The sequence below is a fragment of the Melospiza melodia genome, chromosome 20 (assembly GCF_035770615.1).
Source record: "Melospiza melodia melodia isolate bMelMel2 chromosome 20, bMelMel2.pri, whole genome shotgun sequence".
Taxonomy (NCBI): domain Eukaryota; kingdom Metazoa; phylum Chordata; class Aves; order Passeriformes; family Passerellidae; genus Melospiza; species Melospiza melodia.
Window position 1 is genome coordinate 13,699,401 of NC_086213.1, and position 26,651 is coordinate 13,726,051.

General features: G+C 42.9%; 1 protein-coding gene across 1 annotated transcript in view; it reads left to right on the forward strand.

Moving 5' to 3' along the window:
- The window catches only part of AACS (acetoacetyl-CoA synthetase), a 36,378-nt gene extending 10,632 nt beyond the window's left edge, over positions 1–25,746 (forward strand). The window contains exons 5-18 of the mRNA XM_063173202.1: positions 3,636–3,733; positions 7,264–7,378; positions 7,857–7,938; positions 8,044–8,191; positions 12,194–12,274; positions 13,232–13,356; positions 15,909–15,973; positions 16,151–16,273; positions 17,525–17,638; positions 17,794–17,919; positions 19,495–19,564; positions 20,237–20,295; positions 21,410–21,612; positions 24,451–25,746. Of these exons, the coding sequence (XP_063029272.1) occupies positions 3,636–3,733; positions 7,264–7,378; positions 7,857–7,938; positions 8,044–8,191; positions 12,194–12,274; positions 13,232–13,356; positions 15,909–15,973; positions 16,151–16,273; positions 17,525–17,638; positions 17,794–17,919; positions 19,495–19,564; positions 20,237–20,295; positions 21,410–21,612; positions 24,451–24,588 (1,547 nt within the window). The 3' untranslated portion in view covers positions 24,589–25,746. The remainder of the gene's footprint in view (positions 1–3,635; positions 3,734–7,263; positions 7,379–7,856; positions 7,939–8,043; positions 8,192–12,193; positions 12,275–13,231; positions 13,357–15,908; positions 15,974–16,150; positions 16,274–17,524; positions 17,639–17,793; positions 17,920–19,494; positions 19,565–20,236; positions 20,296–21,409; positions 21,613–24,450) is intronic.
- The last annotated feature ends 905 nt before the right edge of the window (positions 25,747–26,651 follow it).

Here is a 26,651-nt window from a genome sequence, read left to right on the forward strand (position 1 = left end):
TCCTTGTAGCCAGCTTTCCTCTGTTACAAGTCAGCAGTTGGAAACAATCTGATCTTCTCCACACAAAAACATCCTCAACAAATATTGAGTTACATTGTCTAAAGCTGCTATTTTATCTATAGCAACTGCATTAGCCCTGCTGCTTACGTGGGTTTTAAAGCTTTGTAAGGAGATTACAGGGTGCTGATGGTTTCAGGCCACTGTCATGTTGGGCAGGGTGGCCACTTGAAGGTCCTGCAGGAGCAGGAAATGCTGAAAAGGGAAAATAGGAGTCTGGTCTCAATTCTGTGCAGTTTAAGAGCTGGTGTAGTTCAGTAATAGAAGACATTGAGAAGATACTGCAGTTGCTGCTCCCTATTTTCCTTCTTCCTGGTGTATTCTTTCAAGGCTCAGACAAAACCTTTGATGCAGGGTCCCAGTTCAATTGTTTTTTTTTTTTTCTCCATGCCCAAAACTGGATGTTTGGGTGCCTGTTTTTCCAAGAGGAAACTTTTATTAAACTTGATGAAGGCATTAGGTGCTTGCACAAATGTGTTCTCAGCACTCTGAGAAATCAGACTTTTGCCATAGTTTTCAGCATAATTCTATCCAATTTTTGGACTACAGTTTTTACCAATTCTCTTGGTAAGGTGCTGCAGTGTAGATGAACACATGTACGAGTAATCTTGGTGTGTGCTAGATTAAGCAAATAGCAACTGACAGAAAATGCTGAGGCACTTAGTCCTGAGCAGATCAGGCTGTAAGTGCCTCTTAAAAAAATCCAGACAGTGTTTTTAAAATGCTGCTTGTCCTGCTTAGAGATTTCACAGGTTTTATGTCAGGTAAAGCTTTCATTTCTCTGTTTTTATGGAGACTATACATTTTTCTCAGTCAGGAGGAGTGCTGCTGGAACCCTTGTGTGTAATACTCTGATATTCCTGCTTGATGAGTTCCCAGCTCCTGAGTTTTGAGCCCTTTATTCAGTTGCTTTCCAGTTCACCCAAAGGAGGAAGAGCCTTTTCTTTCTGGTAACAGAAGGTTCAAGAAAGGGGTAAGGAAAGATTCAGAGATAGAGAAATACTTTCTGTAGCCTTCCCCATGCTGACAAACCCTAGCTTTGATCCTTAACTGAAATATTATATCAGGGAACATGGAGGCCCTAGTTAAATATGTGAGCAAACATGATAAATATTTAAACCAGCAGCACCATTATTCCTCTATAATACAGAGCTGTTTGTACAGTGGTCACTGCTCTGATGCTAATCCAGATGAAGTTGCTTTTTTCATCCTCTTTGTCTGCAACATTCCTATTTTTTCAGTTTTAGACCCTGAGGGGTGTGTGGTATCTCCAGGGGCACAGACAAATGCAGGGAGCTTTTCATGCATGGAGTTGTTGTGATCAGCTGGAAAATCTCAGATGTGGCAGGAAGAAAAAATTAACTTTACTTCTAAATGAGAATCTAGTATTAATCTATACTAGAGAAGTAGTGTGTCATTTAGAAGTAGTTTGTCATTTAGCTGTTGAGAGAAAAGGAGCAGTTCTTCCTCTGCTGTGTTTGGAGCATCTCCAGCCAGAACAGACCCATATTTTTATCTGTGGTGGAGTTGGGATGAATCTGTGAGAGCCCAGAGAGCAGCAGGGCTCTGGGATCAGGTGAGGGCACAGAAATGCAGAGTCAGTTGCTGAGCATGGTTTGTACCTTTGGGCACTTCTGGCTGGCATCCTCCAACACTCAACCACACTCCAAGCCAGCTGAGAGATGAGAGCAATGATTTCATTGTCTGCCTCACAATAATCAGCAGAGAGCTGTGATCTTGCCTTGAAGGCTTTTGTGTGGAGAGGTGAGAAGGAGAATTGCTTAGAACAGAAGTGAAGCTTGTGGCAAAGGAACAGCTGCTGCAAAGCACAGGCAGAGATCTCTGTTTTCCTTGCCCTCTGGCCCCCTGGTGATCCCATCCAAGAACTGCTCAGTGGAAATATTTGGCATCAGTTAAAGAACTGCTTTTGTCACACCAAAATGACGTTTTGGTCTGTTCTGGTTCATAGATTTCAAATTATTTAGGGAGGAATATTTGTCTTACAAGAAACGTCACTGAGATTTTGGGGTCCTGTGCCTTGTATAAGCCTTGACCCCAAGGGGAAAATAGCAAAATAAATAATGCTTTTATGGGCATGAGCTTTTGCTGCATTTATGTGCTGAAGAACTTCACTGAACAAACCACTATAAGCTGTAGGCAGTTCTAGGGAGCAATTTATACCTTAGCATGGCATGAAGCTTTTGTTCACAGTTGTGTGTTTTCCAGAAATTGTTTGGCTTAAGTCATAATGCTGTTTTAAAAGTTACTGCTCCCAAAAGCACAGCAGCTCTCAGTAACTGCAGTGGCACTGCTGGTTAAGAAACTGATTTTTCAATCTCTGTTTAAGTCTTAAAATTCACTTTTTACAAAGTTGAAAAAGGGTGGATTTTTTTCAATCAATGTAGAAAAACCTCACAAAAATCCATCTTGGTACCCCCTAACTGTAATATTAAACATAGCAGAAATTGCTGTTAAGATCTGAGTTCCTGTCCTGAAATGTACATCCATAAACATCCTTCTTTGAGAAGTTTGTACTGCTGAGTGTTTGCTGGCTGTAGATCCTTGTGGTGCACCTGCAGCCTGAGATCTCAGTGCCCACCTCTGCCGTTGAACAGGTTGGAAAGCATTTTTATTGCCATTTAACTTCAGCTTTCAAATGTGAAATTCTAATTACGTGTCAGAGTACTGCAATTAGGCCCATCCTGTGCTTTTTTTAAAGTACTTAGGCATCTTTTTGGTTGCTTAAGAAAGGTGATCTGAAACTCCAGGTCTTTGACCCATCTCAGTGTAGTTTGTGAATTCCAGTTGCACTTTTCCATTTGTGGGCTGGATTCTGAGCAGTGCAGTCAGACTTGGGCACCAGCCCCCTCTGGAGAGTTGCTCAAACTGAGCTCACTGAAACTAAAATCTGACTTTCCTGACATCAATTTATTCTGTATGCCGTGATAAATTGAATTTAAATCTTGAAATCTTGCTGCGGGCTAATGAGAGAAACCTGAAGAGCCACATTTGTGTGGGAATGTTCCAGGGCTTGCCCCACTCTGTTACTCCCTTATCAGCTGAGACACTGGTTTTGCTTGTTTGTGTTTAAGATTCTGGCAGTGTCTACCAGCCAGCGTTTAGCTTTGTGAAGCTGAATCTCTGCTCTTGAGCTATTTATAATCTTTCCTTACAGATACTGGTTCTTTCTCTGATGTCTGCTCCTGCAGACTTGTTCTGTGCCCTGCATGCTGCTGTGTTCTCAGTCTCTGTGTACCCTAACCAATGCACTGATTTTCTCTCCCAGTTACTCTTTTCCCTGTGCTGCCCTCTTATTCTGCAAGGCTTAGTAATCAAGCAGGAACACTTGTAAATTGGGAGTAATATTGAGATAAAAACCCAGATACAAATTGTTCTGCAAATGAATTTATTACTAATTCTTTGTGTAACTGATTTGGCTTCAAGGTACAACATTGATTGTGTGGAAAACTTCAAAGGGTGCTTCAGTCTAGATTTTTGATTTTTAAAGCCTGTTCACTGTATCTATTATATATATATTTTTAGTGCTGTTCCACTCTAACCATTCCCCTCTGCCCTAGGTTACTTGCCCAACAGCATCCACGCAGTGGAGGCAATGCTGGCAGCCGCGAGCATCGGTGCCATCTGGAGCTCCACCTCCCCAGACTTTGGCATTAACGTGAGTAGCCCAGAGCCTGTGCAGAGCAGCCTTGCTGAGCCCCACACCAACGTGGGGATGATGAATTCAGGTGGCAGATGGCTTCTGTCCCTTCAGCCTTGCTGCCACCTCCTGGCACAGCCCAGCACTCAGAGCTTCTCCTGCTGCTGTCAGTGTCACTGCTGATCTGGGTGATTTGAGTGGCTTTAGCCGCTCACTGTTGGGATATTTTCACATTCACTCCATGGTCTTGGTGAGCTTTTATCATATTAAATGTGCAAATGAGCAGCAGAGTTATCTGAGCTTGGCTCTTCTTCCCAAACCCTGCCCCAGGCAGCCTCACTCCAATTTCCACACTCCAGGTTCTTTGCCCAGGTAGTCCCGTCCTTTGCCTCCTGTCAGGGTGAGCTCAGCACCACCCTGGTGGGTCTGTTCCACAAGGCTTTATTTGCCAACAGTGAGGAGTTTCATACTAATCTCACTGACCTGATTAGCTCTTTTTAGTGTAGAAATAAATGCTCTGTGTGAAGTTATGATGTCCAAACAGATGTGCCCTAGAAACTTTGGGAATGTATTAATGTATTCTGCTTCTTTTGGAAAGTTTTTTGCACACATCAACAATGCATCTAAACTTCTAAGGGGGGTATTAAACCTTTCTTCTATCTAAAAGTTTACATGTGGAAAGTGTAGTGGTTTTGAATTGCACAGTGCAAAGAACAATGTTTTTAGATAAACCCCTCAATTTCAGTGTTTAACCCCAGTGTCTGGGAAATGTATGGAATAATCATTCCTGGATTAGCACTAGAGGGCAGCAGCATTCCATGTTCTTACACTTGGGGGTGTATAATTGGGAAAAAAAATGATTAAAAATCATTACAGCATGTAATGATCAATCTGTTCTACAAATATTTTCTGCTTGCTCAGAAAATGATGGTATGGAGTGTTTGGTGCAATGTGATTCGATCTCTTATCTGGGGGAAGATTGCTCACTTTGCTTGCATTACAAAGGGCTGGTGTGTTTTCTGGCCATGTTGGTGTGCTGTTGTTTTCAGTGCCCAGCTTTTAGTTTTTTGTGATAGCTTTTTAATGGAACTTGGCCTTGGAGCTGCAGTGCCATCAATATAATTTATTTTCCTTTGGCAGCGTGTGTTGGCATGAATTCAAATCCTAAAATCATGAAGGAGATCAGCAGAGGCCCTCAGAGACATTGCCTTCCACCCTGAGCAAAAGCTATTCCTCTTTTTGTGAAGTTGCATCATTCCTGTTAATATACACAAAGATTTTTTTTGTGCTTGGGGGAATAGTGTAGCATTTCCAACATCTGAAGTCCAATTGCATGTATGTGTTTTGTGCAGCTCAGAAATGTCACTCCTCAGAGCTGCCTACACACTGCAGGCTCTGAATGCCATCCCTCCAAAGGCTTCCAGCCTTGAGGAAGTTGCTGTCAGAGCACCACTGAGCTGCCTCCCACGCACCTCAGCACTCTTGGCAGCTGCTGCTTCATCTCTCTGCTCCCTGTTACCCATTCCCATCAATTAATGGCAAAGTGCTGGCCTGGGCATGAGAAATGGTTGCATTTGTAAGTTCAGCCTTTGGTGAGCTCAGTGCAGCTCCATTTGGGGGCCCTGCAGAATTTTTTGGACTGAACTGGAATAGAATGAGCCATGTCTGCTGCACCTGAGCTTTTTGTGGAAGGAATTCCTTGCTGAGCCATCTGGTTGGGTTGGAGTTGCGGTGTAGCAATTCCGTGTTCCATCTGTTTGTGTTGCCTTTGTGGCAGAGCAGGCTGCCCCGTGGGGTTTGGTGCTGCCAGTGCTAATGAATCTGACTGGGTGTGTTAGCAGCTTTGCTAGGACCCTGAGAGCTGGAGCCATCTCTCTTCTGATTCACACTTCTCTTCAGATTTGATTCTTCTCTTTAGAGTCCCCTTAGTGCTCATTGGTCTGAATTTTTAAACACCAGGCATGATGGAAATGGATGTGTGTGCCCTGCACACGTGTACAAATGCACACAGCACAAGTGTGGCTGCTTGGTCTGCTCCTGAGAAATGGAGCAAAGGAGGAGGCAGAGAATTTACCAGAAAAGCAGGAAATCTGACTTCATACTCCCTTAGAGAGTAACTGTAATGTATTAACTATAAATCTCCATTTCTGAGTTTGTTAGGTAACACACCAGGGGCTTCTTGAAAATTTCTTCTGTCACCAGAACAGATTCTGGTGCTTTTTTTTTAAAGTAATTGGGAAATTTGAATGTCAGTGCATTGTCACTGTATTTTCTTATAATGTGAACAAGGAAAAGGAAATACATGTTTGATAGGAAGGAAAGCTGGTAAGGGACATTCTCAGGTAATACATTTATAATTAGCCATATCCCTTACCTGTGCTTTCCTGTGGCATGGAGGGATTGTCAGGACAGAACTCCTGTCCATTTGCAGCAGATTTCTTTGCAATGCTGAGCAGCTCAGCTTGGAAAGGAGTTGAACAGAGATGAGTTGATCGTGATGTTTTTGCTTTCATCTTCAGATTTGGTAATAATTTGTTTCTCATTTTGGCTGCAATGTAGAGGGCAAAATAGAAAACAGAAAAATAAAGAATGCTGGGAAGAATAAGCAGATGACTCAAGTCTGATTTCTGCAACATGATTTAGGAGATTGTTCTTGAAGACTTGCTGACAATTTTACAGTATTGTGTAATCTTGTACTTCTTAATGCTTCAAGTAATGGAGCTAGAGAGGTTTGAACATCAGTGTGCTGAGAGCTTTTATTGAAAGGATTTGCTTCTTGCTGTTGAATACAAAAAGATCCATTTCTGATAGGCTGCTGCATGCAGTGTACATGGAAAACAGTAAATGCCAGAAGGGTTTTAATCTCAAATGGGATGATAGCTGTGGTAAATTACTGAACACTGTGGAAGCTGGAGGAGACACCTGAAAACTTAGCATTTGAATGCGTTGTGCTGCAGAGATACTAAAGGAGCTGTGGTATCTTTTGTTGGTAGTCTGTGTGTGTTCAACATCAATTTATTTTGCTAAAAAACCAGTGGTGAGGTTTCTTTTGTTAGAGGTGGCAGAACAAAGCTGCCAGTTCATGTGGGGGCCCCTCTCGCCCAGGATGGTGTTTGTCCCCCTGTCAGAGCAGCCGGGGCACCTGGGGCTCCTGCTGCACCTTCAGGAGTCCTGGGCACCTTCATGAGCACCAGGTGCCCAATTCTGCCCACATCACCGCTCCTTCTCCCCTTCACATGAGTCTAATCTGACCTGCAAGGTGATTTTTTAGCTGTTTAGGACTTTGTGGGCTTGGCCCTTCCCTAAGTGATCCGTGGGGGTTTTATCATTGTGATCTGGTTGGGGGTCATGAAATGGATTGTTACAAACCTGTTGTGCTTCAGAGATCTTGTGTGAGTGAAGGACAAGCAGCCAGTCATTTAACAACTCTGCTGTTAATTCCTGTCCTTATTCCTTGCTTGTTTTGAAATTTGCATTTAGCTCCCACTGAAGTTTCCTACTCTAGCAGTTAATTTCATTTTTTAACCCACTTTTCTCTTTATCCCTAGGGTGTGCTGGACAGATTTTCCCAAATTCAGCCCAAGCTCATCTTCTCTGTTGAAGCTGTCATATACAATGGCAAAGAGCACAACCACTTGGAAAAGCTGCTGAGGGTGGTAAAAGGTATTTCACTGCATCCCATCTGCTCTGTGAGCACTCAGAGCCTGCCCTGCCACTGCTCGTTGCTGTTCTTCCTTCTTTGCAGCGTCACAGTGGCCACTGAGGCTTTCAGAACAGATTTGGGTAAAAGCTGAATGGTCTTTTCTGTAATTTTGGCATTCTTCTGCTTGCTTAACTTTAATAGATCATCAGGAATTAGCCAGCAGTGGGAGCAGGGGCTGATGATGGTGTTTTTAAGCAAAGTGCTGCTGAAGATAAATGGGGAGGTATTACAGCACTAAGGCTTGCAGCTTTGCACATAAAAGGCTGGCAGCATTGAGGAAATTATATCTTGGGTAACAATCCAGTCCTCTGGGGTTTCAATACTCAGTGCATTAGAATTACTTCTCTTACTTGGTGCATTACACTATGATTCAATCAGGCAGAACAGACCTTTGCTTATGTAACTGAATGTAAGAAATAATTTTCTTCCTTCTTGCAGGGCTTCCAGACCTAAAGAAAGTGGTGGTGATTCCATATGTGTCCTCAAGAGAAACCATAGATATTTCTAAGATTCCAAACAGGTAATGGGAGCACTGCTGGGTACAGAGGTGATCTTACACATGGCCTGAGGTCATGCTTTCAGAAAGTTTTGAAATGTTTTTTTTTTCCCCCTCCTTCTTATGCAGTGTCTTTTTAGAAGACTTCCTTGCCACTGGGAAAGGAGACCAGGCTCCCCAGCTGGAGTTTGAGCAGCTGCCTTTCAGCCATCCTCTGTTCATCATGTATTCCTCAGGCACCACAGGGGCACCAAAGTGCATGGTTCACTCAGCAGGGGTATGTCCTCCCTCCTGGAGCTTTGCTGCTTGCCCTACATTTTGCCTTTAACAGCATCACTCTGATATACTTTAAGGAAGAATTGATTGCTGGTGGTTTTTCAGTAACTTGACAGTGAAGCTTTTTATTTGTTAGTGGCTATTTGAAAGCAAGTGTGGGTTGGTAAGGACAGTAAATACCTTGGTTTAGAAATCAGTGTGGAGACCTGTCAGATTCCAGGTGTGTCCTGGGAGCAAGTGTCACTCACAAAAGCACCAGTGGAAGTGGCCTGACTGATATGTGAAGAAGAAAAGTCAAAGAATTTCAATTGGGTGTTTGCAACTGATTTTTGGACATGGTTAGCTTGAGGCCCATAGGGAGCTTGCAGTTTTTATTACCTGGATCATTTTTTACCTTGAACACTGGTTCATGTTTATCAGTTTAGAGTATGTCATCCTCATAGTACTTTAAGGGGAGGGTAAGCCAAAAAGTTGGGATCTCGTTGAGTGTGGTTTTTGCATTGCATGGAAACTGCTTGAGGCAGTGGCCTGTGTATAATAATCAGATATTATAAAGATAATATCTGATATTGGTGCCAGAATGACCCTTGCTCAGGTGCTTTCCACTTGCTGTTGATGTTCCAAAGCTCTAAAAATAGAGGAAGTGATTGCAGCAATTGTTGAAACTTTAATTCTGCTATAATCCTTGATAGGAGGCAGGTTTTCCCCATTTAGGGCAGGCAGGGTGTGTTGTGCAGAGTGTGTGTAAGTGGAACTGCACAGCTTTTAGCCAGTCCCCCATTTGTGCTGTTTGCTCTGCAAGTCAGGGGGAGCCTCCTGCAGGGCTGGGTGGCCTGAGGGCAGGATCCTTTGATGCTGTGCCCCAGTGTGGCTGTTCTTGCCTCCCTTTGATGGCAGGGACTGGAGGATTTGCCCCCAGACAAATGCCCTGCTGCTGTAAACACTCTGCTCTGTGTTACCAATCAGCAGGAGATCATAGCAGGCAGTACCAAGTGGGCCCTTTGGGACACAAACCCAGTGTTTGGGAAGAAGAAAGGTGGGTTTTGAAGCTTGACAGCTGTTTTGAAGCTGTGCTGGCTTTACACTGGGTAAACACTTGCAGAGGTGGATTAGTAAAAAGAGGACAGGTGTTTTGTTCAGTGATGGCTGATAAACAGTAGAGATGAAAAATAGCTGTAGATTAAAAAATGGGAGTTTTCTCTTGCAAAGTTCTTTCTTTTCCCATATTACCTGTTAGCTTGTCCTGAATCATGCCTCTGCTCTCCAGCTGAATCATGTGCAGAGCTACCTTAGAGTTTAGGTCCAGACTACTCATCCTTGCTGGGTGGATGGATGAGTAAGATCTATTGTTTGTGATGATTGTTTCCACTGAGCAGCTCTGTAGTTGTGCAGAATTATTTCTTTTCTTTTTTTTTTTTTTTTGTGGTGCTAGCACCTCTGGCTGAAAAGCAAATTGTTGAACTAGGGACCTCAGTGTTTGAATAGGGCCTACACAAAGTCCATGCAAATAAATTCTTAGATGTCTTTTACACACTTGATTGGCTTTGTCTGTTTGTTCTAGGCTTAATCTTGTTTCCACTGGAATTAATAGGATGATTTGCATTGATTTGATTTAAAAAAAAAGCAGAATTAGCCTACTGTCTTTGTTTTATTTTCCAGCTTTAGTTTAAACCAAATGTGTTTCTGGTAGTGAAAACAGCAAGAAGAGATGACATTTTGGTGAAGACATTTCAGTTATTGCTTATTTATAGTATGCTCCAATGCTGGTTTGTTACTGTACTGATTTTAGATGCCAACAGGCAGCTTAGTTTAAATTCACAACCCAGTTTCTCTAATTCTGCAGTAAGTTTCTGCTCTGTTTTCTTGCTACACAGTGAAATGACATCCATAAATAAAGAAAATGAAGCCAGGGCATGGGAGATGATATAAAAATGGTGGCTCAGAGGAGTAGGCTTTCTTTTTGATCCTGGAAGCAAAGCTGTGTGGTTTTGGCCAGTTGGGTGTGCTGCAGAACAACATTAGTAATGTTATTATTTAGTCCTAAAAACATTGGTGTTTCTTCTTGCCTCGTTCCTACCAGGCCCCTTTGCAGTAATTCCCTGCTCCCAGCTATCAAAGGAGAGAATTTAGAGCTAGAATCCTCTTCAGTTCACATCTGTGCATCTCAAGGACTCGCAAGGCTTATGTTTAAAGCTGTGCAGCCCTGCATATCCCTGTGCAGCTGCAGGCAGATCCCTCAGGGGCTGTTTGGGGCCCAGAGCCCAGCCCAGGAGTGTGGCAGTGCCCAGCCCTGCCCCTCCTGCCCTGCTGGGGCTCTGCACAGCTGGGCTCACTCTCCAGATGTTCAGCACCTCCCCAGTGTGGCAGTGCCCAGCCCTGCCCCTCCTGCCCTGCTGGGGCTCTGCACAGCTGGGCTCACTCTCCAGATGTTCAGCCCCTCCCCAGCCTGGCCTGGCCCCAGGAGTTTAAATTCACAGCAGGACACCAGGGAGTTTTATCAGCTGCCAGATCTGCTGTGAAGTGATAAATGCTCAGGGTTGTAAAAGTCCTGTAAATAAATGAATCCCATAAATTAACTCAAGAGAGCGTTTTGGGCTGAGTTTAGGGCAGCTCTGCCTTCTCCCACAGCCTGAGAGGTAGCCTCCCCAGGTTTTGCAGGGAAATTGTTCATAGCCTACACCTAAAACCATTCTCAAAAATCCGCTTTTGGTTCCAAGCTGTGAAGTAGCAAAGACTAAATGAAGGAGAAAGAAAACCAGTATTTATCTGAATTGAATATAACTTTTAATTTTGATCTTTTGTGCGGCTCTTTCAGAATCTCCTGCAGGAACAATGAGCTTTCCTTTATAAATGCAGTAATTATGTAAACACCTGCAATTCTTTTGGCAACCTTTCCAATACAGATCGACACAGTGTTTCCAAATCCCGACTTTGGGGTGGTTTTCAGCTGTAGGAGAGGGCAGCTGTAGCTAGATGGCAGCGTTGTGACAGCTGAGGCTGTTGCAGCAGCAGTAGGTGAATTCAGACCTGCTGCCTTTGAGCAGTGAAGTGAAAATAAGATTTACTCCTTTATTTTTATTTAATGTTTTCTGCTTTTTCTCCCGAAGCATGTGCCAGTTTTATGACTCTCCTTTTTCATTTTGAATGTTTATCTGTAATCTGTTTTCTTTCAGTGTAAATCTTGTTTCATGCTTATGAGACTCTTAATAGTTTCACTGTGACTCCTTGCATAAATGAAAAAAACATTTTTTATTTTAACATTGGCTACATTAATTTGTCACTGCAGTGAAGTGACTTAATGAAGTAGTCTGTAAATTTATTTATCCTAGCAAGTTGTGCTTTAATGACGATCAGGGAAGTGGTTTAGCAGCATTTCCAACTAAAGGAAATAATGCATTTCAGAAGATTATTAATATTGATGCTCTGAGCAGTGAGACATTTCACATTTCTAGTCACTCCAGTGTTTACAAGAGATCTGTGCTGTCAGGTCTTTTGTCTCCCAGATGTTAATAGATAAGATAATTTGGACACATGGTGCTAATGTTCAGCAGCTGCTGCAGTTTATGGCAGCTCTCAGTCCTCCACTCCTCCCATTGCCCAAATTCACTGAAAATGAAGCTGTCCAAGGGCTCCTCTTGCAAAGGCTGGCTGCTGCAGGCCTGCTGTTCAAATGAGGGTCTGCATGGAGCACTCTGCACTGATGGCTGTGTGCAGCTGGGAGGGAAGGGAGTTGTTTATTCCATGGATTAACAGTGATGTGCAGTGGGAATTGCTGAGGTCTAATGAGAGAGGCTGAAGAGTTATGTGAGAAAATGGAGAATGCAATTGCTGCTGCTGTTAGATAGGCCTGGGATTTACTTCAGTTGGAGTTGAAGGGAATGCTTGCTTTAATCCTGGAGTACATCCTGCAAGCTATTGACTGTTAGTGTTTTTTAAGTCTTAATGTGCTGTCAGAGTTTTGTTTTTCATTGATGTGATCTGGTATTTTCCTTTGTTTTTGCAGGGTACCCTCATCCAGCACCTGAAGGAGCACATTCTTCATGGCAACATGAGCAGCAGTGATGTGATTATGTACTACACAACGGCAAGTGGGGCTTAGGGCATTTTTAGAAACACTGGAACATCTTTTTCCTGTAAAGATGGGACAACTTGTCATACAAATCCACAAGTACACTTCTTTGCGTGTTAAATTGTTTTACTACAAGGGATTGTCCTGTCTGAGTTTAGAAAAGAAAATCAGGTGAAATGATAAAACGCAGCAGGGACCTTTCTGATGAAAGGTCAAACCCATGTTAAATGTTTCTGACCTAACTGCTGAGGAAAATGGATTGATTTCTAGTCTTAGGTTTATTGATCAAGCTGCCTCATCAATATCACCTGCAAATCAGATTCCACCTTCCTGCAGGGCTAGGTCATACTCAAGACAAGAATTTATGTCTGTTTTGTTTGTGAGGAGAGAAGCTGCCCAGCTCCAAGCTTGATAAAGGAAAGGGGATAAACCTCACCTATGTGGTGGGGGGGTTATTTCTAATGCTGTGATCAAGCAGAGTGGTTGCTAAGCCTGGTGTGACTGTAGCAGTCTGAGAAGGCTGATGTGTTTCCTCATGAGTTCCCCTGTGAACTCTAACATGACTAGTCAGCTGGCAGAGCCTCCATGGAGGGATCATGGTAATTGCCTTGTCTCTGCCTTGTCCTGCCTCTGCTGTGAAGCTGTGTGTGCAGGGAGCCATGGGATCCCCAGCTCATTAGGTGTTTGTAGGGATCACTTGGATCAACATCCATCAGAACAGGCAGCTGGGGCAGGTGAGAGGATGAGCAGAGCTTCAGCTTAGTGCTGATGTGATCTGACAAAACCACTGCTGTGGGTTTAACAGCAGGAGAAATCCAGGCAGGGGAGTGGAGGGGAAGGTGGCACCTCCTGCATGAGGGCAGGATGGGGCTTGGGTGCAGCTTCTGCCAGGATCTGCATCCTTGTGGAGCTGGTGCAGCTCCTGTGCCAGCTGACAGGCACCAGCTCATGGGGGTTCCTTCTCTCCTGCAGACTGGCTGGATGATGTGGAACTGGCTGGTGTCTGCCCTTGCTACAGGAGCTTCAGTGGTGCTGTATGATGGATCTCCTCTAGTTCCTTCCCCAAACGTGCTCTGGGACCTGACTGACAGACTGGGGTATGTATCCAGGGTTAAATACAGGCTGGTGGCACTGTCACCCTGTCACCCTGCCCCAGGCAGCCTCCCTGAAGGTGCTGCTCCCTTGGGCAGGAGCTCGTGCACAGCATGGCACAGTTTGTCTTTGGGCTCAGCCCTGGGTGGAACTGCTTTTGAAAATTTGTACTAAAACATTTTCTGAGAGAGGGGGAGAGACAAAGAGCTGATTGTTTCAAATTGGAGTCAGGTATTAGAATTCCAGGCAAACAAAGACTTTTGGTTCAATAGTTTTCAAGAGCAGCCTTTTCAAAAGGCAGTAATTGGGAGCAATCTGAAGAGTAATTTCTCAGCACACTCAGAACTTAGTAAATAAGAACTCTTTTACTCTTTTTTCAAGCAGCTCAACCTAAGATTTTAATATAGAACTTTGACTTAAAGACATAAATTGACTGGAAAGGCTCAGCAGGGCTGCTTATATTTTCATATTTTGCTTTTTAACCTATAATGCCTAATTCATACTGATAAGCTGTTCAGTAATTGTTTTTTGCCATTTTTTGTGCCTGAAAATGCTCAAAGCACCCTTTCTTGAAGCTTAGAGAAATGGCAGGTAGCAGATAAACACCTCTAAAACCCCGTGATTCCATTTAGCTTTGTACACTTTGTTAAACTTGGATTTTTTAAAATTTATTTTGTTACTTTCCTATTTTGCCAGCTGCACATAAGGAGTAAATGTGAATTTTATGATCAGTAAAATGAGTGTCATTCTTAATTGATAATTAAAATTGTTTGTGGTGGAAAGTGGATGACAAAAGAGTCACTTTCTGACTCTGCATCATTAATAATTTAAACTTCACTGTCTTTTGTGACATGTAATATTTAAAGACTGACATTTTGTCTCTGGCCATTATAACTGAAGCTTAATGCCAAGTCCAAATGCTTCCAGTAAAAAGCACAAAAGAAACCCACAAACTTCAACCATGCTTCACCCCCCAAAGAAACCCTAGTGGAACAACAGGCAAAAAAATGAGAATCGAGAAAGAGCCCAGCTTATTTTTAAGCATTGTCTCCACATGCCAAGAGCAAGTGAAGATAAATGTGTCTGCATGTCTCACTTTTGTAATCTGGCGCTAAAAGCGGTGGCCATCTGGGTGCTACTTCATCATGCAGTCTGTTCCCAGCTCACTCATATGTTAAAAAAAAAGGCTCCAACATGTGAAGATTACCTTCTCCTCTGAAGATGCAGCACAGTTTCCTTCAGAGAGCATATTCTGAGGGGATCATGGGGATATCTCATCCTGCGTGGCAGGAATGACTCAAGTGGACAGCCATTAGTGACTGGAGTTGGGGGGTGGTGACTAAAGGCACTTATGTAGCATTTGGGAGGAAATAAAGGGAGATTTGGCTCTACATGTGCTGTAGAGGAAGTGTCAAAGAGCTTAAAATAGAGAAGCATTTTGTATTCTAATGTAAAATAAGCACTGGTTTGAGGCATGGAAGGAAAGTGAGATGTTACACAAGAGTAAAAATAGTTCATAGGATTGGCACAGAGGGGAGCTGAGGGGCTCTGGGCTGGGGCTCTCATGCTGGAAGGTTCCCTGCCCATGGCAGGGGCTGGAACTGGATGATCTCTAGGGTTCCTTCCAGGCCAAACCGTTCTGTGTGCCCTTCCCATGTGCCTGGCAAATTGCTCTGTGCCCTGCTGTGTTTGTGCAAGGAGCCTGTTCCGACCTGAGGGGAGTCCTCCACCAGCATGGCAAAGAGAGAGGCCCCCTTTGGGCAGCACTGAAATATCCCCTTCTCCTTGCCTGGAACAGTGTCCTACCTCCCACCCTGCCTTTGGAGGAGAGCCCAGCCCAGCAGGATCTTATTCCAGCTCTGCTGGTGTTGGTCCTGCCCATGCTCTGTGCTGTGTCCCTTATCCTCACCTAGCTCTGCATTTTCTTGAGTGAGTTTATGGTTGTAATGTAAAAGGAATCAGCAGAAACCAGGTTTTAATTCTATTGTATTGAGGAGCTCAAAATACCCTTTTAAAGGGCAGGAGGGAATTGTTCAGTTGGGCCAAATTTCCTGTTCATTTAGGCATGGGCAGCTCAGGCTTTCACCACTGAGAACTAAACAGGTTTCACCAGAAAATGTCTGGTTGCTGTCCCAGAGCAATTTTTTGTCAAACTGTGCCTTGAAATGGCAAAGTTTCCCTGTACCAAGGCACTCTTGGAAAATTATGGCCCATTAATAAAGTAAACATGATAACATTTTGTGATGTCTTTGGAGTGTTCTGCAGTTACAAATTCCTGTAAATGTAAGTGAATGTCTCTGGGAGATGGGAAGGCTTTGCTTAATATTTAAAGATAGAGTTAAAAGTTTCAAAGCTGCAGAGATGACATTTGATCTGACTGATTTTGATAGTTCAAAAGGATGTGCCTTGCACTTGGAAAGCTCTGAGAGGCTGCATTGTTTGTCTAATCCACGTACAGAGTGTGTAACAGCCTCTGCTCACTGCAGTGGGAATTGCAGGTCTTTAGAATCTTAGCATATTTAAATATGCAAAGCATGTAAACTTCTCTTCCCTCTAGGATCACCATCCTTGGAACGGGTGCAAAGTGGCTGGCTGTGCTAGAAGAGAAAAATTTAAAACCATGTAAGCCTCAAAAAGCTGGTGAATCCCTTCTGTCCTCCCTCCTACCTTTCCTCTCCTGGTTCTGGCTCCCTGTCTTGTCACAGCCCTTTATGTAATTATTCTGGATTGTAGTGACAAACAGTTCCAAACACTTGGAGAAATTCTGCCTTAACCTGTGCTGCTTTCCTCCTCTTTAAGGTGAAACACACAATCTGCAAACACTCCACACTATCCTGTCTACAGGATCACCTCTCAAATCTCAAAGCTATGAGTATGTCTACAAACACATAAAAAGCAGTGTCCTCCTGGGATCCATTTCAGGTGAGGCTTTTTATGCTGCAGCATCTCAGGAATGCTCTGATTGCCTGTGCAGCTCCCTGCTGCTTGCTTGGGAAGCTTTGGATCATTTGGGATTGGTTAGAGTTAAAGTGGAATGAGCTGTCTCTTTAGTGCTGAGGTTTTCTGCATAATTCACTGTGCCATAATGAAACTCAGGCACTCCAAAGTGGTTTTGGTGGATGTTTTGGATTTTAAGTATGATCATTTATTTTGACTGGCTGTCCTTAGGGGTGGCAGGGTGAGATCAAGCACAGTCTATTAACCTACAGAACATACTGTTCTGCATATAGCTGACTTTAGCAGAAAATACCTCTTGGAGAGTTCCCATTTCAGTTCTTTTGTGCCAAGTAATTGGCACTGCAGATGGATTTTTTTTGTGGATTATATAATTAGAGAAATATCAAGCCCCCATGCTGTGCAGTTTGTTGTGAGCAGTGCTGGCTGAGGCAACTTCTGCTCACATAAGGTCCACCACAGCACTCCTCATTTTGCTTTGTAACAAGGACTGACTTTTTCAAAGAGCTTTTTAACTCAGTTTGATTTTCAAAATGTGACTGTTCTGCTACTGAAGTTATCTCAGACTCTGGGCTCAGTAAGAGTAGTGCTGAATCCAGAACTTGCTACTACAGACATTAATAGACTCCAATGCAGAAGCCTATTTTTGAGAGAAGATAACATGATTGATTTGTGTCTTAATTCTCTTCCATAAAGTCCTAGAAGGACTATAAATATTCCAGTTAAGTAAGCACTTTGACAGTATCTATTTTTCTTAAGATAACTGTTCCTCCTGAAGGCCTGGCTCCCCTCCTCCCATGCTGATAAGGTATAAAAGCTAAGTAAATGTAGCTTGACTGCTTACTTTAAACTAATGAAAACAAACAAGAAAGCATTTCTAAGTAATTCTGTAAATATCTGAAATCTGTAAAGCAGGCCCTGTTTGTTTTCTCTCTCCTATAAATGGAAATTTCCTTAAATGAGATTAAAGACACTGTTGGAAGGAGAAAAGTTTTGCCTTAAGGGATAGCTCTGCATGAAAGGCATACACATAGAACAAGATATATAAAGTAAGGAAGAAAACCTTTTAATAAAAGTCACAACATGCTAGATAATGCTGTTTGTTCTGTGCTGCTTAGTGTGGATCAGAAGCCTTTGGCAAAGGTTGGCAGTTGTAGTTTTCAGGTTGGCTTTTCCCAAAAAATATTGTATATTCTAAATTGATTTCTTTTATTGCAGGTGGAACAGATATAATTTCATGTTTCATGGGTCACAATGTTACAGTTCCTGTTTACAAAGGAGAAATTCAGGCCAGAAATCTTGGCATGGCAGTGGAAGCATGGAATGATGAAGGTAACTATGATCCAGAATACTGTGCACACTTTGAAAATACAGTAGCAAGGTGATCTTAACTTTGACAACAAGTAGTAAGTGTAGATGCTCTTTGCTTTGGTACTCTGTTATTTACAGAAAGGAAATGTGGAAAATGCCTCTTTTTTTTTCAACAGGAAAGCCAGTTTGGGGTGAAAGTGGAGAGCTGGTTTGCACCAAGCCCATCCCCTGCCAGCCCACACACTTCTGGAACGATGAGAATGGCAGCAAATACAGAAAAGCTTATTTTTCCAAATTCCCAGGTATGTCCTGAAGGCCTTTGGGGGCTGTAAGGGAAGGCACAGGTTCATTTGCTGCTGCCCAGTGACAGCCACAGGTGCAGCTTTGAGTCCCAATTTCCAGGGTGAGCTATTTCATAACACCTCACTGTTTTCTCATGCTTTGTTGTGACCAGAGATCCAAATAAAAGCTGTAAGGATTTCTGCAAAGCTCCAATGCAGTTTGGCTGCAGCTGTGCCTGCCCCAGGCTGCAGTGCAGGCACAGATGTGAGCTGGAAGGAATGAACATGGCAGGGAGCAATCAGTGAGTGCTGCTGCACCTCTGCCAGGCTGCTCCTGCCTGCCTGGAGGGGTCAATCCCAAGAGAAAAGTGCTGACCTGCTTCCTTATTAGCATGAGGATTAAATAGATATTAAATATTTGCTGCCTCAGACATGCAGCCTTGGCCTTCCACAGGATAAAGTGGACCAGAGGTTTTTCTGAGTAATTGTGGGGGACTCTGCTCATCCTGCTGTGGCACAGCAATGCCAAAACCCCTGGTGCCTCTGGGGCAGGGATTTTTTAAGAGCAGGATCTCCAGCTGCTGTTTTTTGGATGTGGAAACTTTTTTTTTAATAAAAAGCAACAGTGCAGAGTGGATTCACAAGAAAAGTCAGGATGTGCAGCAGGAGACAGTCACACAGGAAACCTGAGGAATGTGAAAGTTGCAGTCTGCATGTAAGCCTGACAGCAGTAAACAGAAAATAATCAGTGTGACACTTTAAGGACTGAAATGACTGAGGGTCTGTCTGGACCCCTTTTCTGTCTTTCCTTGTAAATGGGCTTGAGATGGTAACAATTCAGTTGGAAAATGGTCTTAGGTGCAAATAATTGAGATTGGTGTTTTTCCTCAGAAAAACTTGAATAGAATTGGGTGTTACTTCTGGTTTTGGCAGGCTGCTGTGGCAGTATCAATCTTAAATAATACTGAAAAGTCAAATCTGCTTTTGCATTAAGACAAATAAAGAACATTAAGCACAGAAGCTCCCTAGGGAATTGTTGATACCTATTACACAAGCCCAGAAAGCTTCTTGTATGGAATTGTGCATTATAAAAAAATGGATCAAGAAAGACAGTGAAAGGAGGGTGGGAATGTTGTTACTTCTGTGGAATAGGCTTCCAGTAATTCAAAATGAGGTGTTCAGAGCAGCTGGTTTTGTAAGGAATGCTGTGTAGTGATTTAAACAAGCCATCAGATGATAACCTGGGGCTTGATCCTGATTTCTGAGCTGCTCCTGGGTGTGCTGGTTCTTACATAACTGTGGTGTGGATTGTTGGTGTATTTCTGTGTGTTTCACTCAGAATGTGAGCTGTATTTCTGTGTGTTTCACTCAGAATGTGAGCTGTATTTCTGTGTGTTTCACTCAGAATGTGAGCTGTATTTCTGTGTGTTTCACTCAGAATGTGAGCTGTATTTCTGTGTGTTTCACTCAGGATATCAGCTGTATTTCTGTGTGTTTCACTCAATGTCAGCTTTATTTCTGTGCATTTCACTCAGTTAATGTCAGCTGAGTGACTGAATGAGGAAATCCTGCTTAACCTTTGCCATTCCCCACCAGGTGTCTGGGCCCATGGTGATTACTGCAAAATTAACCCCAAGACTGGAGGAATTGTCATGCTGGGCCGCAGGTACAGGGTTCTGGTGGGAGTGCTGGGAGGAAACCAGTGTTACAATTTGCCACCTTCACCTAGGAGTAAAATACACGTGGTTCTGCCACCCTTGTTAGCTTTATATTAATTTTATTGAATCTCATACTGTGAGTTTCAACCCTTAATCAGAGCAGCTGGATTTGAGGGAAGGGTGCTCATTTCAGGGTTCACTTTTGTGTTTATGAACACAAGACTGTACTGGACATGGTTTTGTGTTCCATGGTTCATAATGGTCCCAGGAGTTTGGGTTGAGAGTGCAGCACATCCAGGCTGGGGAATTGGGTAACTTTTGTGGTCTTGGCTTTGCCACCACCTTGTTTTACAGCAAAACTTCTTAGAGAAGGTCAGGTATGAAGTTGTGCCTGTCAGTGATCACAGACATTCAGGATCACAACTGGGGCTGAATTTACTGTTTGCATTTCAACAAAATGTTTCATGTTTGAAACAAAGTTGAGTGAATTAATGTTGCTGTTCTCTGTACAGATTCATTTTAATGAGTAAAATGCCTTTTTGACTCAAATTCTCTTAAAATTCTGTTTCTAATGTGGTTTTGCTTTCACTAGAGAGACTTGCTTAATTGCATCAATTTTTCCTCTTGATCAAGCTGTAATCACACTTTAATGTTTCTTTGTTTTCTTTCTGGTTTTTCAGTGATGGTACATTAAATCCAAATGGTGTAAGATTTGGAAGTTCTGAAATCTACAACATAGGTATGAAATCAACTTTCCACCTCTTCCAGCTATGACATTGTTGCCTCAAATGTGAAATACAAGCATTACAAAGCTGTTTAGAAGGATTAATTGGGAAAAAACTTGCTGTTTTTCAAATGAGACAGTACAGAGTACGTTAGTATCAGTAAAATTTCATTTTGTAAACTTGAAACTGGTTGCTTTCCTCAACTATCTGTAGGGTGGGGAGTGACTCACTAGGATATACAAAAACAACATTTTATGGAGCAGATTTTTCTTTTTCCCCTAACCTGTCAGGCTTTTCTTCTTCCCCTCAAGGCAAGCTCTTGACACTGTTTTTATTGTACCTTTCCCAGTAATTAGAAGTAGTTCTTGAGCTTGTGCTTTGTATTTCAAAGAGTGTGTTGTGACGGGGGGAGCTGTCCCTGCAGAGGTGCTGATCTGAGACTCAAGGAGCTGCTGCCTGGTTGTTCTTGTGCCACCAGGACTTTGTCTCCTGTGTGTGCTGCAAAGCCAGAGCAAACAGCTTTGTGTAAAACCTCATCTAAAAGTAACAGTAAACTTTGTTATGGACCTCAGTGGGCTTTAAACCTGGATTTTCACATAAGAGCTGAAACTAGGCAGGCAGAGGGTGCCAGTTTCCCTTTGCCCATGCAGGGGAGGTGATGTTTTGTTTGAGCATCCAGAACACTCCGCAAAGCCCAGCTGGGGCAGTCACATTTTCTGGAAAAATCCCTTGGGCCAGGATCTTCTCCTGGGAAGCTGAGAAGCCTCAGAGAAAAAGGAGAAGCAAATGAGATAAGAATGTTTTCCTGTGTTGTGCTCACATGTGGAATGTGTTTGGAGATTGTTTCATTGGTTTCATGTGAGTTGTTTTGACTCTTTGGCCAATCAAGGTCGAGGCTCTGGAAAGAGTCACAAGTTTTCATTATTATCTTTTTAGCATTCTGTAACTATCTTTTCTATATTCTTTAGTTTAGTATTCTGCAATATAATGTAGTATCATAAAACAATAAATCAGCCTCCTGAGAACATGGAGTCAGATTCACCGTTCCTCCCTCCGTCGGGGCACCCCGCAAATACAACACCACCCCACAAACGCATCCCCCGTCCCTAACAAAGCTCCCTCTTGCAGTGGAAGCCTTCGAGGAGGTGTCTGACAGCCTGTGTGTGCCCCAGTACAACAAGGACGGCGAGGAGAGGGTGATCCTGTTCCTGAAGATGGCCTCCAGCCACGCCTTCAGCCGCAGCCTGGTGCGGCGCATCCAGGACGCCATCCGCGCCGCGCTCTCCGCCCGCCACGTCCCCAGCCTCATCCTGGAAACCAAAGGCATCCCGGTATGCCAGGGGAGAGGCTGCCTGCTGTTTTCTTTGTCACCTTGAATAGTAATTAAGGAGCAGTTGTCACTGCTCTTCAAGCCCACGTACGTGGAAATTTTAGCATCTCAAAAGTGTATTCGGGCTTTATAAATAGTTTGTCTATGTTGCCTAGCAACATCCTTTCATCTCCTCTTCAGCTAAGCGTGGTTTTTGTTTTTTAAATGGGTTGCTTTTTTCTCAATAGTGTGTTCTTTAACCTCTTGAGAGAAAATATTAAAAAGGTCATTTAACTTTAGCTTTTCTGGGTATCCATAAGCATATTTTGTTTTTGTTTTCCTGTTACGAGTGACTTTCTTAGGAGAGCTGAGAGCACTTGGCAAATTCAGAAGATCATCTTGTAAACCATTTCACTTTTACATCTGTTTAGCCACTTAAATGGAGCTCTGTCACTGTCTTAACTGTAACAGTAATTAAAATGAAATTGTTGTGCTTGTTCAGGAGGAGAAACTTGTGCAGCTGAAGGCTCTTCATGCTCAGTCTGTTGAAGCTGCTTTGCTGGAGCTCTTTGTGTGAACTCCTCAGTTGGAATATCTGTTTTACAGCTCTCTCTGATGTTACAGTGTCTCTGAGCAGCAGAATAGGGGTGCAGAGTGTGGTTTTCCCCACTCCATTTGCACATGGACTTGAGTGTGTCCAAACCAAAGAGTTGAGGCTTCAGAGGCATCATTTGAACCTGGTTCCCTTTCCTGCAGGGTGGCTCTCCATGTGGAAGTGCTGTAGGGCTCAGCAGCACTGTGTGGTCCACAGAGGGATCTGGTCTTGATCTCCTGAGTTCATTTTGTTTCAGGATGCTGTTGGCAAATTTTGAGTCCTTGGCTCAGAATGTCTTTGCATGAGTGTAAAATTCCCTTAAGTTCCCATTTTCTGGGCTGTAGCTCAGCTTCTGTGTGGAGTGCTGAACTTGTGAGCTGTGTGGATCACCTGAGTGTTCAGCAGGGAGGTGCTTGGGATGGGCTGCCCCTCAGGAGAGCCTGCCTAGATCATTAATTAGCTCACACTGACTGAATTGAGTGAATTTTAATTACCTTTCAGGTAAATCTGCCAGTGGTGAGGTGATCAAAGCTGTCTCTCATCTTTCTTTAAAAGTTTTGCTTGGAAGGAAGGGAAGCTGCTGATTTTCTGCTCCTTTTGGAAATGTGCTTGACTCCTCATCTGCAAACAATCTGATCCTGACACTGTTCTGGTAGAAACAGTACAGCTGTGATTTAGCAGCACAAAACATGCTTTTAGTAGGATATTTAGTGTTTAAAACATAGTGTGACTCTGTCTAGTTCTGTCCAGACCAAATAAATCTTCTGGTCATTATCCACAAGATTAAAGTAAATTAATTTACTTGGGGCAGCCTTATCTTTTTTTTAAAGAGGGCATTTCCCTTGCAGGCCACTGAGCTGTTGTGGTTTCTGGGCATGTGTGAAAATTGGGTTGCTGATTGTTGAGGAGAGATGAAGGTGGCTCAGGAAGGGCAGGGTTACCCATGACTTCAGCAGATCTAATAAGGAAAAGTTGGATTTTTGGTATGGATACAATACTGTAAGGGGTGCTGAGGATTATTCCACCTGTTCTCAATGATCTCCAGGATAAATGGGGTGCCTGGAGCTCACTCAGGAGGTTCAGTGGCTTTGGAGCCAGGACCAGCCTGGGTTCCTCCCCCAGCACATTGAGCAGGTGGGATCCTGTTCCAGAGCAGGGACATTGAGGAGGGATTTCTGTGTCAGCTTTTCCACACTGCCACCCCAAAATCCCAGTGACACCAGGAAGGAGCTCAGCAAGCCTTGGTGCCTCTAGAAGCAGAGATCAGGGGCTCAGCAATCCTTGGTGCCTCTAGAAGCAGAGATCCTGGGCTCAGCAAGCCTTGGTGCCTCTAGAACCAGAGATCCTGGGCTCAGCAAGCCTTGGTGCCTCTAAAACCAGAGATCCTGGGCTCAGCAATCCTTGGTGCCTCTAGAACCAGAGATCCTGGGCTCAGCAAGCCTTGGTGCCTCTAGAAGCAGAGATCCTGGGCTCAGCAAGCCTTGGTGCCTGTGAAAGCAGAGATCCTGGGCTCAGCAAGCCTTGGTGCCTCTAGAAGCAGAGATCCTGGGCTCAGCAATTCTTGGTGCCTCTAGAAGCAGAGATCCCCCAAGCCTGGCCTAGGCTGCTCCTGCTCACCCTGGAGCACATCTTCCTCCTGGTCAGAAATCACAGCTCTGATCCCAAGAGAAGATTTTGGGTTTTTTTTCTGCAGGGTTATTACTTGGAGCCACACAATGTAATAGAATTTGTGTGATTCACAAGTGGAGGTGAAGCCTCTGTTGGTTCCAGCTTATTTTATTTGCTATGGTTTGTTTTGAGATGTTTAACTGTAGAGGACCGTTTAAGCTCAGTTTCATTTCGCCCTTTTAGGAAAACTGTCCAATTCAGATAAGAAAATCCTGGTTTTCTTCTTCCAGTGCAGTTGGGCTTTGTTTTTTGTGTCTACTCTTAAAAAATTGAGAACTGTTTGAACATTGGATGTGTCAGAACATAAAAACCAAATATTTTTAGTGTTTATACTGTGGTTTTGTTGTTTTATATTGCAGCTTGATCATGTTCTCACAGAATTGCCAGTAGGAGTAATAAACTGCCACAAACTCTTTGAATTCTACCTACTCTTCAAGTGATTTTCAGAAGAAAGTGCTTCAAGTATAACAAAAGAGAAGGCATTCTGCTACATTTTGATAGAGTTCTGGAGTTGGTGGGGGGGTTTCATGAATATTTTCATAAAACCACTGCATGAAAAAAAAAAGTAATTTTATCTTTGCTGGTTTTGTTTTTCAGTATACAGTAAATGGGAAGAAAGTGGAAGTAGCTGTGAAGCAAATAATTGCAGGGAAAGAAGTGGAGCAGCGGGGAGCTTTCTCAAACCCAGAGGCTTTGGACCTCTACCAAAATATTCCTGAGCTTCAAGACTATTAAAGTCACTGTTTTGGGTTTGGTTTTATTTTTGTGTCTGTCTTTGTTCTGTATTTGTTTTGTATATACCAATACTGTATGTAAAGAAAAAGCTCTATTTAATACCAGTGGCTCTTTTAAAAGGAAAAAATATTTCATGAAGTGCATTATGAAAGGCTTGGGTAAGCTTAGCTCCCTTTTATTGGTTAAATATGCCATATATTTTGGAGTTTTTTTCCAGCCTGGAAGGAGAAACCTGCCTGTTTTGATTTTTATATATATGAGTGCATCTTTTCTGGTTAGATTTACATCAGCAGCCCATCAAATGGGAGCACCAATAGTTGCAGATAGAATATTTCTTTCATAAAATATTTGCTTTTTTGTAACTGGATTTTTAGCAACACTTTTCAATCCCTGTGTTTGTCCCCTGTAAGGGAGTGCACAGTGATTTTAAATGGTAACCCTGTGTCCCTGAACCGTGCAGTGTTCTCAGTGTAGTGTGCATTAAGGTGTTTTTATAAGGCCAAACCATAATGCACTGAACCCATTTGACTCAGAATCATTTCTTGAGATAGCTGATGGTCCCTTTGGGGGTAATTGCTGCTCCATTTTGTGCTGTAGCCTTCTCATGGTTTGAAGCTGCTGCCTGAGAGACCTGTGGGGCTCAGAAGGTGCAGGGAGCATTCCCTCCTCCTCATTCCTGGGGTGTTCCAGGTTATTTCCATGGAATTGCTGACATCACTGTGGATCGACAGAATTACATCTGAAGACATTTTGCTTCCTTGCTTGAAGTCCTTGATTGGCTCGAAGCTTGGCTGAGGAATTCCAGGGTGTTTCTTTATTAAAAGCTGATGGGTTTTGTAACTTTTTTTACTAAATGTCGTGTTGAAAGTGAGAGACCCCTTTTCTAGGTCTGTAACCCTCCAGTTTACAAAGGGAAAAATACTGTCATTAAAAAACTGAGCTTACTGAAACAGGGAAATGGAAGCACTAAATGTTTTGTTTATCATCAAAAACAGTTGCAGTAGCTGTACCAACCCTCTGGCATTCAGTGTCTCCTGCACTATTTGAATTTTGTGGGTGAAATATTATTGTACTTACAATTGTGTTGAATGCATTCAGCGTTGACAAAGAGTTAATTAAAAGGAATAAATTCTTTATATATAATAATTATATATTATATCTCCCATCTCTTTCTGTCTTTATTTTCCTTTTGAATGGTTGTCTTGAAATAATTTTTAGCTTAGTGTGTTTCTGATTTTAATGCCTTGTTTTGGGTTTTAATGGTTCTGATTTTAACTTAATCCAAGTCCACCTTAGTCCAAAACTTTGTGCTGGTACTTTCCCTACTGTACCAAGTCAGACCATGCTGGTGTGATAATAAAAATACCAAGCACCCATTAGAAAGGTATGAAAAGGAGCTCTCCAAGCTGCCAATAACCTATGATTAAAAGTACTCTTAAATTCCTTCCCCTTCTGGCTTGCTATATATAAATTTTACATTAACTGTGACTTTGTATTCATTAAAACTTCATTATATTGTTCTTTAATTCATGCAAAATGTCTGAGGTTTACAAAGCCCACAGAACCTTATTAATAAGTAATTTTGGGTTCTTTCATTAATTAAAGATAGTTTAGAAGCACAGATACATTAAGAACATATACAATGCCTAGAGGCTGCTTTTTCTAATCCTTTATGATGCTGGAAACACTGGATATAAAATTTAATTAATGGATATAATTTGATCTCTTGTAATTGTCAGATGTTGCAAAGCTCTTCCCAGACCGGAGTTCCAAACAAAAATATGGATTTCCTTCTGTATTGCCCTGAAAATTACAGTTTTACCCAGGAGCACTGGATGGATGCCTTGGGGCTGCCAGGATGTAGCTGCTGTACCTTGAGTGCATAACCCTCTTCTTTTTTTTTCCCCTGTTGCCTATTTATAAATTGAGGTTCTCAGTGTTTTGCCTGGAAAGCTCCGTGTGCAGATTTCAGTGGGATGTGTGGCATGCAAATGGAGCTGGCCCTGGGAATGGCTTCAAGCTCTGACTAAATGTTCAACAGCAGAGCAATTAGAGCAGAGGAG